Source organism: Erinaceus europaeus, chromosome 8 (genome assembly GCF_950295315.1).
Source record: "Erinaceus europaeus chromosome 8, mEriEur2.1, whole genome shotgun sequence".
Taxonomy (NCBI): Eukaryota; Metazoa; Chordata; class Mammalia; order Eulipotyphla; family Erinaceidae; genus Erinaceus; species Erinaceus europaeus.
Window position 1 is genome coordinate 93,814,016 of NC_080169.1, and position 12,063 is coordinate 93,826,078.

At 37.3% G+C, this 12,063-nt stretch overlaps 2 protein-coding genes across 4 annotated transcripts in view; one reads left to right on the forward strand and one right to left on the reverse strand.

The window, feature by feature from the left end:
- ASB15 (ankyrin repeat and SOCS box containing 15) overlaps nucleotides 1-2,315 on the forward strand; it is a 105,169-nt gene extending 102,854 nt beyond the window's left edge. The window contains exon 12 of the mRNA XM_060196505.1: nucleotides 2,286-2,315. The gene's annotated coding sequence lies outside the window, so the exon portion shown is untranslated. The remainder of the gene's footprint in view (nucleotides 1-2,285) is intronic.
- Nucleotides 1-12,063, reverse strand: part of WASL (WASP like actin nucleation promoting factor) — a 69,106-nt gene that overhangs the window by 5,394 nt on the left and 51,649 nt on the right. For 2 of the 3 annotated variants that reach the window (XM_060196509.1, XM_007531681.3), the window contains 3 exons: nucleotides 10,817-10,970; nucleotides 2,717-3,237; nucleotides 467-575 (listed from right to left, as the gene is read on the reverse strand). In XM_060196509.1, the coding sequence (XP_060052492.1) occupies nucleotides 467-575; nucleotides 2,717-3,237; nucleotides 10,817-10,970 (784 nt within the window). Of the gene's footprint in view, nucleotides 1-466; nucleotides 576-2,716; nucleotides 3,238-4,842; nucleotides 6,505-10,816; nucleotides 10,971-12,063 lie in introns of those variants that run through there. The other variant, XM_060196510.1, reaches the window with a different exon arrangement.

The following is a 12,063-nucleotide window of genomic DNA, read 5'->3' on the forward strand; positions in this document are numbered from 1 at the left end:
AAAAAAAAGAAAACTAAATGAATAAATTCCAAATAGGTACTAGTTTATTCAGGTATCCTTTTAAATTATAAAAATGACTTTTTAAAATCTAGAAATAGTATAGATTATTTTAACATTTTAGTTCTAGCATTGAAAAATCATAAAAACTTCCTGAATATATGTCACAATTATTGCCACAAGAATGAAAGCCAGGATTCTCAAACCTTGATTTGCAGTTGCTTGTAAGGCACTGTATTTCCTGGTACAGTAATAATAGTCTTTTAAATTTGTGATTAGCACTGCTGTAGTTTCCAGGCATCACTTCTGACAGACAAGTCACAAAGACAACAACTTTTAAAAATATGTCCTATAAATACATATCAATGAGTTATTAATAGCTGTGGGAAAACTAGAAGACTGAGTCACAAAAGTGGTCAGACTCAACCATTCAAATCTATCAGATGTACTTATAAGCATGCAAATGTACCTGAAGAATGAATGGCTTTGCTCCTTTTCTGCATCACTTCCATTAATGCACCTACAATTCCTGAAGTGGGGGCAGGTGTTGGAGGTGCAGACTCTTGGCCATCAGACACCTTAAAAACAAACAAAACAAGTTAGCAAAGTCGGTAATAAATCATTAGCAAACCAAGCAAGTTAGACAGGAATAACTAAATTAAAAAAAAACAAAACAAAACAAACAAAAAACTCTTGTCTTAGACAGAAATTGAGAGGGAAGGGAAAGACACCGGCAGCACTATTTGACCATCTGTGAAACTTTCCTGCTGCCCATGGGAGCCATGAACTTGAATATGGGTCCTTGTGCATTACAATGTGTGTACTTTAACAGGTGCATCCACTGCTGCTGGGCCCAAAAAAAATTATTTTACCTCTCCAAAGCATATAACTTCTCTGTTCTTCTCTATTTATTATGGAGGAAAATCTACTGTTCATTAGCAGTCTGAAGCCCTGAGGAAAGACGGTTACTCTTGGAACTGAGAGGCTATCTAAGAAGGTATGAAAGAAGCATACACCATCTTCTACCTCCAGGTGGAAATATGTGAGTGCAGGTAGGTTACATTCTAGAACAGAAGTTGTATCTATGAGTAGAATCTAATCCTTTCTCCTTCAGTGCTGGGGCGCCAAGTGTGTGCGTTTCACTGCTCTAGAGCAGGCTTTTTCATTGTTTCATAAGAGACAAAGAGGAGAGGGAAGGGGGGGTAGAGAGACAGAGACACTACAGCACTGGAGCTTCCCTAGGTGCTATAGTACCTCTTATATGGTATCAGGGTTCAAATAAGGGCTGTGAACTTGCTAGTAAGTACATGCTATCTTCCAGTCCCCAATCCAGCTTTAGACAATAATTTTTGAAAAGACTGAAAGAAAATCAAAGGGATATATTTTTTTTTGACCAAAGGAAAAAAAAATCCTAAGATTCAAATTTTAGTCTCCATAAATAAAAAAATAATAATCATGCTTACTTATTTGAACATTGTTGATGGCTTTTACTATTGCATTATAAATGCAGAGTTGAATAACTGTAACCAAGACCACACGAATTACAAGCCTAAAATATTTATGGTCTAGTCTTTGAAAAAAAAAAAAGTTACTTTCTGCTCCAGAAGATTACATTATCACTTCATTCATGAGATTATCTGCCACATCCATCAGAAAGCCTATTAGAACTCTTATAATTTTGTTGGGAGTATGATTCTTAGTATGTTAAGTTTTAGAACACAGAAGCTTTAGAATATAGGTTAGCTTTCATAAAGTTACTGGTTTGAATTTACCAAGGTGATTATAATTGCTTTCAACTACTTTTTCTTCTCTATTTTTTGATAAGCGGTTTCTTTAATTTTTATTATCTTATTTATTTATTGGATAAAGACAGTGAGAAATTGAGATGGAAAGGGGTGATACTGAGAGAGACAGAGAGACACCTGCAACGCTGCCTCACCATTCACAAAGCTTTTCCCCTGCTGGTGGGGACCGGGGGCTTGAACCCAGGTCCTTGAGCACTGTTGCATGTGCCTTCAGCCAGGCATGCCACCACCTGGCCCCCTACGAGTTTTCTTTCAAGTACCTTTAACTTAGAATTCTAGAAAAATTAAGTGATGATAGTAGAATTCAGATCAGTGATTCTTATAAAGGGGGTGGCTAGCTAGGAAGAGGCATGAGAGAACTTCCAGGGCTTACATTTTGATATATAAGTAAGGCTTAAATGAGTAAAGGTATTCATTTGTGAACTTTATTATATGAAAACAAAATCTGAAATTCACAAGGTTAAAAAACTGGGTTAAGGGGAGTCGGGCTGTAGCGCAGTGGGTTAAGCGCAGGTGGCGCAAAGCACAAGGACCAGCATAAGGATCCCGGTTCGAACCCCGGCTCCCCACCTGCAGGGGAGTAGCTTCACAGGCGGTGAAGCAGGTCTGCAGGTGTCTATCTTTCTCTCCTCCTCTCTGTCTTCCCCTCCTCTCTCCATTTCTCTCTGTCTTATCCAACAACGACAACAACAATAATAACTACAATAATAAAACAACAAGGGCAACAAAAGGGAATAAATAAAAAATAAATATTATAAAAAAAAACTGGGTTAAAAAAACTGAATACCAAGATAAAAAGTACCAAAAAGAAGAAAAAAAAAAAGGTACAAAAGTATTGTTCAAATAGGTCTTATAAATCATCTTAAAATTGCACCATGGCAAATAGTTCAACATGAAAAGAACGGATTACTTACAGATTTCAGCTGAATGCCCTGTCGTATTTGGTCTAAAAGTGCATCCCTTCCAGAGCAGGACACTGGCCGATTGTTCTGTTCCACTTTTTTTAGCTGAGCACCCTCTCTAATTTGATCTAAAAGAGCTGCTTTGTTTCCTGCAGGAGTTGGAACTTGATGGTCGCCTTCAGAGGGGAGGCCAGGAGGAGGCGGAGGCCCGGGTGGAGGTGGAGGTGGAGGCGGTGGGGGTGGTGCTATTGACCCTGTCATTGACAAAGGTGGAGGCGGTGGTGGAGGTCCTGCAGGTGCGGAGGAGGGAAGGGCTGGAGGAGGAGGAGGGTACATCCTATTTGGTGGTGGTGGAGGGACGCCTACGCCTGGTCTGGATGGAGGTGGCGGCGGCGGCGCAGCTGTGGGAGCTCTTGAAGGTGGTGGTGGAGGAGCACCTCTTCCCCGGGCAGGAGGAGGGGGAGGTCCTGAGCTATGTGGGGGCGGTGGAGGAGGCGGCGGCCCGCCTCTTGATGGTGGTGGTGGAGGTGGTGCTGAAGTTAAAACAGAAAAAATAAAAAGTAAGCTGCTTTCCCCAATACACAGAATTATGAAAAAGCACCTCACTTCAATGTATATTTTAAAAATATAGATTAAAAAATTTTCATTTTTATATTCTTCTTAAAAGTTTTCCCCCCTTTTGTTGCCCTTGTTGTTTATCGTCATTATTGTTCTTGTTATTGCTTGTTGTTGTTGTTGTTGGATAGGACAGAGAGAAATCAAGAGAGATGGGGAAGACAGAGGGGGGGAAAGACAGACACCTGCAGATCTGTTTCACTGACTGTGAAGCAACCCCCTTGAAGGTGAGGAGCTAGGAGCTCGGTCCTGGATTCTGATAGGGTTCTTGCTTTTTCCACGATGTTCGCTTAACCAGCTGTACCACCGGCCGGCTCCCTTTATATTCTATTTTATAAAGTCGGGAGAACTGATAATAGCTTACAATTCTACCTGGTAATAATCTGGTTAAAGATCATTACCTTCCTGCTGTACCCTCAGGAAAATATAAGTTAAAACACTTGAATTTAATTTTTAAGAGTTTACATCTAAAGGTAGGAGAATAAATAACATTTTTCAAAACGTAACATGACCTAACATTTTGGTAAGTATTTTTAAAAATGATGTTTTTCTGACAATATATTTAGTACTTTTTAAAATAAAACTAATTTACCTTCAAAGTAAATGTAGCAGAACTGATTGGAATTTAGTCAACTTTATTATGTACTAAATTCAAATGTAAAACTTTTTCTTTTAAAGTATGAACCTTTACAGGTTCAAGTCTCCAGTTCCCACTTGCCGGGAGTGTGGGGGAGCTTCACAAATAGTGAAGCGGTGTTGCAGCTGTCTCTCTATCTTCCACTTCCTTCAAAATTTCTGTCTGTATCAATGAAAGACAGTCAGAGAAAAGAAGAGGGAAGAAGAGGAAAGTAAAGAAAAGGAGAAGAGAAGGAAAGGAAAGGGAAGGGAAGGGGAGGGGAGGGGAGGGCAGGGGAGGGGAAGGAAAGGGGAGGGGAGGGGAGGGAAGGGAAGAAGAAAGTTGACTTCAGGGAGTAGGGGATTCCTTGTTTAGGTAAGGAGCCCCAGTGATAACCCTGGTGACAAAAAACAAACCAAAATACACAACACTTGAACCTTTGATGTCTAACACTGTACTTTGTAATATGCTGTATCTCTCTACACAGAGAATATGTAACACAATGTGTAATTCATGTTATATATAGTGGCATATGTTATAGTAATATCCCTCCTTCCCTCTCACACACAGTCCCATGTTTCTAAAAGGTTCTAGAAATTCTCATGATGGCATTAAAGAAGGTTAAGCTGAAACGCTTAACTACCTACAGTATATTAATGAACAACTAACAAAAGTAACCGAGAACTTCTATACTGCAAAATCAATATTTTTCTGGTAGTAACTATAGTTACATTCTTATTCTACCTCGGTAAGTAAGATTTAATAGAAAAACAAATTGAAAATACAGATTTATTACATTTCTGGAATAATAATTTTTACCAATAGTTTACATAACACTAATTTTCTCTCTATTCCTCTCTTTCTTCCTACCTTCCTCCCCCTACCCACACACCCTCTCTCTCTCTCTCTTTCTACCAGAGCATGGCTCAGCTTTTGCTGTTGATGGTGCAGGGGACTGAACCTGAAACTTTGGAGCCTCAGGCATCAGTCTCTTTGCATAACCATTAAGGGTAACCATTATCCTCCCTCCCCCAAACTGATATTCATTGTTTTTCCATTCATTGGACCAAATCAAAGAACTATTTTTAGGAGCAGAGAAATTCTAGATTCCAGAACTGCTATTTAAAGGATATTTCTATAACCAATACAAGTTTCTACCTTAATTACAAATAATAGTGCACTTACATGGTCAATAATGCAATTAATTCTAGAAAGGGGTGAAATAATGATTTAGTGGGGATGTTGTATATCAACAGCTTAACATGGGCAAGTACAGTCAGTTCATGATTACCCATGATTAAATAATACAATTTAAAGATCTTCTTCCATAAAAAAAATACGAGAAACTCTCCAAAGGAAATAAAACAACATTTCTTAATTTGAGAACAATTATTGCTATAAAATATGCTGTTGGGGTAGGGAGACATCAATAGTACACAGAATACGAGTAGGAGAGATTTGAAAAAAAATACTGTAAAGTTTAATAACATGAGATAAATAAGCAGAAAATTCAACATCATCAAATTCTAATGCCATTTACACGACAAACTGACTTTTTATCCTTTCTTCTCACCTCCCTTCCAAGATCTAATAGCCACCAAATTTTCAGAAAGTATGGACTATTTTTTTTAAACCAACTCTGTTTTTATTTCTATATAAAAAGCAAAGCATGCAAAGACATGCCTATTCCAAGATAAAAAAAAATTATGAATTAGAACAGGAGAGGAAAAGACTGGTGACACATGTTAAGATTCACATGCATATACAGCTCTGCTAGACAGACATCACACACTACTACTAGAAAGTCTGATAACCAATAGACTTCCAAAACTGTAAAAACTGGGCTGGGTGGTACTTGGCCTGACAAAGAGTACATAATACCATGCACAAGGATCCAGGTTCAAGTCCCCAATTCCCACCTGCACTGGGCAAGCTACAGGTGTGTCTCCCCTTTTTCTCTTCCTCTCTTTCTCAGTCTGTTAAAAGAGAAAGGAGGGGCTGGGCAGTGACACACCCAGCTGAACACACATGTTGCCATGAGCAAGGACCCAGGTTCAACACACTGACTCTACTTGGGGTGGGGGGGGGGGGGGGGCCAGACTTCATAGCCTCTGAAGCAGGTCATCTCTTTTTCCTCCCTCTTTATCTGCTCTTCCCTGTGATTTTCTGCCAAGCAAATTTAAAAAATAATAAAAAAGCAAAACAAACAAAAATATGTAAATAAAGAAAAAAGAGGGGGTCGGGCAGTAGTGGCGCAGCGGGTTAAGCGCACGTGGCATGAGGCACAAGGACCAGCATGAGGATCCCGGTTTGAGCCCCTGGCTCCCCACCTGCAGGGGAGTCACTTCATGGGCGGTGAGGCGGGTCTGCAGGTGTCTGTCTTTCTCGCCCCTCTCTGTCTTCCTCTCCTCTCTCCATTTCTCTCTGTCCTGTCCAACAATGAACCACATCAACAACAATAACCATAACCATGGCAAGGCTGCAACAACGAGGGCAACAAAGGGGGAGGGGGAAATGGCCTCCAGGAGCAGTGGATTCATCGTGCAGGCACCGGGCCCCAGCAATAACCCTGGAGGCAAAAAAAAAAAAAAAAAAAGAGTGGTACAGCTGTGCAGGCACTGAGTCTCAGCAATAACCCTGGTAGTCAAAATTAAATAAAAATAATAAATAAGTAAATGACAGAAAGCTATCAAAACACCAGAATCAAAATGACAGTAGTTTTTTAAATATTTATTTCCTTTTGTTGCCCTTGTTGTTTTATTGTAGTTACTCTTGTTGTCATCGTCGTTGAATAGGACAGAGAGAAATGGAGAGAGGAGGGGAAGACACAGAGGGGGAGAGAAAGACAAGACACCTGCAGACCTGCTTCACCGCCTGTGAAGCGACTCCCCTGCAGGTGAGGAGCCGGGGGCTCGAACCAGGATCCTTATGCCGGTTCTTGTGCTTTACGCCATGTGCGCTTAACCTGCTGTGCTACCGCCCGACTCCTGACAATAGTATTTCTCAGTTTAAGCAAATTGTTAAAAATAACAAAAACTAAAAATTACAGAAAAACACTGTCTTATGGCACATTATAAAGGATGAAATACTTGATACAAAATTATACTTGACATTTACAGGATTTATAAGAATAAATTATAAAATAACTAATTCTTCAAGTAATTGTAGTATTATAGATAATCACTATATATAGATAATTACTATATTATATATAATATATTATATATTATAATATAATAATTAATATTATATAATATATAATATATTATATATTAATATATTATTTATATATAATATATGATATTAATATTATATTAATGTATTAATATTAATATATATTAATAATATATAATTATATATAATATTATATAGATATAATTATATATATAATTACTATATATACTATATATAGATAATCACTATATATAGATAATTACTGATAATCACAAGAACTACTTTCGTGCACCATCAAGGTAAAGCAAAAAAGAAAAGTGTTATTCAACATAAATTTAAGTTTATGGGAATACTGGCAACTGTGTATTTTATACAGGTTACTGAAATAATACTGAATATATAAAGCAATCACTAAGGCAAATAACAGAGATAAAGAAGCAAGTATGAAATTTAGATTTCAATTACAGTCACATGAGTTCTGACTTACATAGAAATAAATTTTGTTTTTACTTTAGTATAGCTAAGTCTAAAACACTGGTTTTCAAGAAGACAAAAAAAAAACTTCACTTTTAGATTTGGAAGCTGGATAAATAACTTCTTTGAAAACAAAAACATGGCAACATGCATTCATTTAGGATACCAGGTCAAATAACACCTCACACACATACCACTCCACTGTGGTGGACCTATAGAGTAAATTACTGTGAGTTAGTGGATTTTAAAAAGATGCACATACATACAAAATATACTGATAATCACAAACCTACTATTGTTTTAAACCTAATTACATGATTATTTTGCAAGGTAAGTTTTAAGAAATTGGACTCACTGGTTTTATAAAATATTTAAGACAACTTAATAATTGCCTCCCTTTAATTTTTTTCATACTGTTGAACACATTAGATGCACTTTGAAATATAAATTGGTCCAGCCTTGTGGAAAGCAGTCTGGAGAGAAATTTACATTTCCAACAGCAGTGCAGGAGAGTTCCTTTATCTCCACCTCTCCAGTTGTTGCTGTTGCAAAACTATTTTTTGATGTCTAGAAAGGTTCCACATGGAGAAGTGCTTCTTTGAAAGCATTTAACAAGTCATTAAGTTTCGTATTTTTTTAATCATCTTTTACAAACCTTTTTTTTTTTATTATTGATTTAATAATGATCAACAAAATTGTAGAACAAGAAGGGTATTCCACACAATTCCCACCACCGGAGTTCCATATCCCATCCTCTCCACTGGAAGCTTTCTGTTCTTTATCCCTCTGGGAGCATGGACCCAGGATCATTATGGGATGCAGAAGGTAGAAGGTCTGGCTTCTCTAATTGCTTCTCTGCTGCACATGGGCATTGGCAAGTAGATCCATACCTCTAGCCTGTTTCTACCTTTCCCTAGTAGGGCAAGGGTCTGGGGAAGTACAGTTCCAGGGCACATCGGTGAGGTTATCTGTCCAGTGAAGTCAGGTTGGCATCATGGTAACATCTACAACTTGGTGGCAGAGTACTGGAGCTGAAGGGTTGACATTCCACACCTGGCATCATTGGACACCTTTTGAGGTGAAAGGTGTTGAGGTGGTACTGGCTGCACTGATTTGGTTGAGCTCAGTAGATGCAGTATTAAATGGTATGGATCAAGAGACACGTGCAGGAAAATGATCCAAGCCCCAGAGGTTCCAGAACTGGGAGAAATATGGTTACTATAGAGAATGGGGAAGGTTCCCGCTGTCTTAAGAGTTTGAGAAGGTAACAGATAGTTATTACTGTAGCCAAGTTATCCAGGAATTTGGTTTACTTTGAAAATCCCATGGTTAGGATTTGCTGTATCATATAAGACCTTACCATGATTTATGCCACTTAATGCTATTTACATATGGTTGTATCTTATATAGTGACACAACTAGCTGCTTCTGGTCTCCCTGGTCTAAGACTATAGGTCATTTAATATTTCAAAAAATTGTCATTTTTAGAAATGTATAAATAGTTTAAGCCCACCGTTAAATTTCAATCAGATTACCAACTTGAAACCTTAAGCACTTAGATTGAAGAAATACAAACTCAGAACTGGGGTCTATACATCAAAAAGTTTTTAGACTCTCAATCTATTTTTCCCCTCCCATACTGATTAAATAGTGATTTATGAAATTATAAGTTAATAAGAGTGTATATTCCCACCACTGAAGGTCTGTGTCCCTTCCCCCGCACCCCCTATAATGTAGCTGAAAATCTATCCTCACCCTCCATCAAGAGTTTTTCACTTTGGTGACATACCACACCAAATTAAACCTCAGTCAAATTCTACTTTGTGTTTCCTGTCTGTTCTTCCTTCTCAACTTCTGTTTTTAAGTGGGATCAACCCATACTCATCTTTCTCTTTCTAATTTACCTCACAACATAATTCCTTCAAGCTTAACCCAAGAGGGGTCAGAGAAGGTGGGTAATATTCCACTGAATATATATACCACAACTTTCTCAGTCATTCTTTTGTTGTTGGGCACCTGAGTTGCTTCCAGATTTTTGGCTATTAACAAATTGTGCAGCTGTGAACATAGGTGTACACATATCTTTTTGGACAGGTGTGATCGAGTCCTTAGGGTATATCCCTTGGAGAGGAATTACTAGGTCATAAGGTAGGTCCATTTCAAGCCTTGTGAGGGTTCTCCAGAAAACTCTCCACAAGGCTGGATCAATTTACATTTCCACCAGCAGTGCAGGAGGTTTCCTTTATCCCCACAACCTCTCCAGCTGCTGCTGTTGCAAAACTATTTTTTAGATTCTTGAGTGTAAGAATTTTACCTTGTTCTAACTAAAGCAAGCTTTTTTTTTTTTTTAATTTAATGACTTGCCCTTTTTGCTTGAAGTGCTTTAATTCAGAAAAGATTTGCTAAATTTGGTATTTTGGTAGATTAAATGCAGTCATAAAAAGTTCCCCTTTTCCTATAAAGCGCATATTTCTCCCAGTCCTGAAACCTCTAGGGCAAGGCTCACTTTCCTGCATGCTTCTCCCAATTCATACCAACTGATACTGCACCTGCTGATCCCAACCTAATCAATGCAACCAGTGCCACCTCGGCATGCTTCACTTCACAGGCTTGCATCTCAAAATAAAAATTCTTTATTATTTACATTCTGAAAATTCTAACATACTACAGATGAAAAGAATGATTATATGTCCAGCAGAGAAGCAACTACAGAAGCCAGACCTTCTACCTTCTATACCCCATAATAATCTTGGGTCCATACTCTCAGAGGAATAAAAAATAGGAAAGCTACCAATGGAAAGGATGGGATACGGAACTCTGGGGGGTGGGAATTGTATCCCTCTTATCCTACAATCTTGTTGATAATTACTAAATCATTAAAAAAAAAAGAATGGTTATATTTAAATCAATATATCTGAACTGCAATAACAACTTTAAAGGTAGTTTCCAAGATACATTAAGTAAAATATTAGGCAACTACAGTGCTTTCTTCTAGAATCGAACAGCCAGAGGATTTTCATAAAATTAATGAGTTCATAAATTTATAAGAGATATCTTGCCAAATCATACTGACACTGTGTAAAATATTATATATTGAGCCAAACTGGTTATCCATGAAATCAAATATTCCCTTTGCCTCAGGGAAGTCATATGAGTGTGTGCAAATGTCTCTTAAGAAATTGGCCTCAAAATATTAAAAAGAAAAAAACAGAACAGATGCCAGAAATAATTACCTTGCCTTCGCAGTTCATTTTTAACAGCTTCAACACCGCCTGTTTTTTCAATGAAGTCATATATAACTTTTGATGTTTCTCTATCCTTAAGTTGTGCCTCTGAGATTCCACACATATCAAAAAGATTCTTCAATTCTGGATCCAAATTATTCAGCTATAATAGATAGTTTCTAACATTAGCAATTTAAAAAATAAGCATAATAAAGTTCAACTCTTACCTCTTTCTATAAAAAAGATTGTTTTTAATGTAATTATTTATATGCCAAATTTTATTATAAAAATTGAACATATAAGAACAAAGACCAAGGTTGGAAAGATAGACAACCTGAATAGTATGCTTGCTTTGCTATGGCTGTGACCCAAGTTCTTTTAGCCTTGCCCCCATCATATTGGGGAAGTTTCAGTGCTGTGGTATCTTTCCCTCACTCCTTCTGTCTCTATCTGAAAGTACTGGATGGATCACTGAAGTCCAGGTGATGACAACAAACAAACAAAAAGCTAGATTTTATATTTTCATTTCATCTTTTCTTTACCTATTCCTAACTTCAAAAAGAATATTACTAAGACATTCCCGATTCAGATGCTTCTGAGGCTCACTTACTTTACCATATCTTAAAGAAGATTTAGATATAATCATAAATATCAAAAACATAAAAGCAGTTCGAAAATCTTACGATTTTTTTTTTTTTAGACTTTTTTTAAGTCCTATGCCCTACAGAGCATCTAACACAAAGAGGCAGTCAATAAGCGGTTATGAAATGGGCACTGAAGCCATAATAAAAATAATAAAAGAATTTGACTCCAATAAAAATTGCGATTTCTCTTCAATGTAATTCTTCAAAATCCCATGTATCTGTCAAGAACATGAAAGACATATTTCTTAGACAGCCAAAATACCTAAGATGTCAAAAACACTTTTACCATCAGTTTTACCTATCCTACCTACTCTCTACAAATTCATAAATAACCAAACTACCAAAAAGAACAGCAGGATAAGAAAAGATCTAGTATATTTAGAATTTGACCATGGTACTTCCAATAACTTGGAAATAGTCATTCCACTGCTATAACTGGTTAGCAGAAAAAGTTTCCTTCTTTTGGCAGTCAAGACACCAGGGTTTCTACTTATATAGTACATAAAACTAACGCATATAAAACTTTGACTTTGGAAAGTTAGTCGTAAACCCCAGTGATCTATATACATACAAACACACTCAAATAAACATTAAACTTCACAAAACAGCATA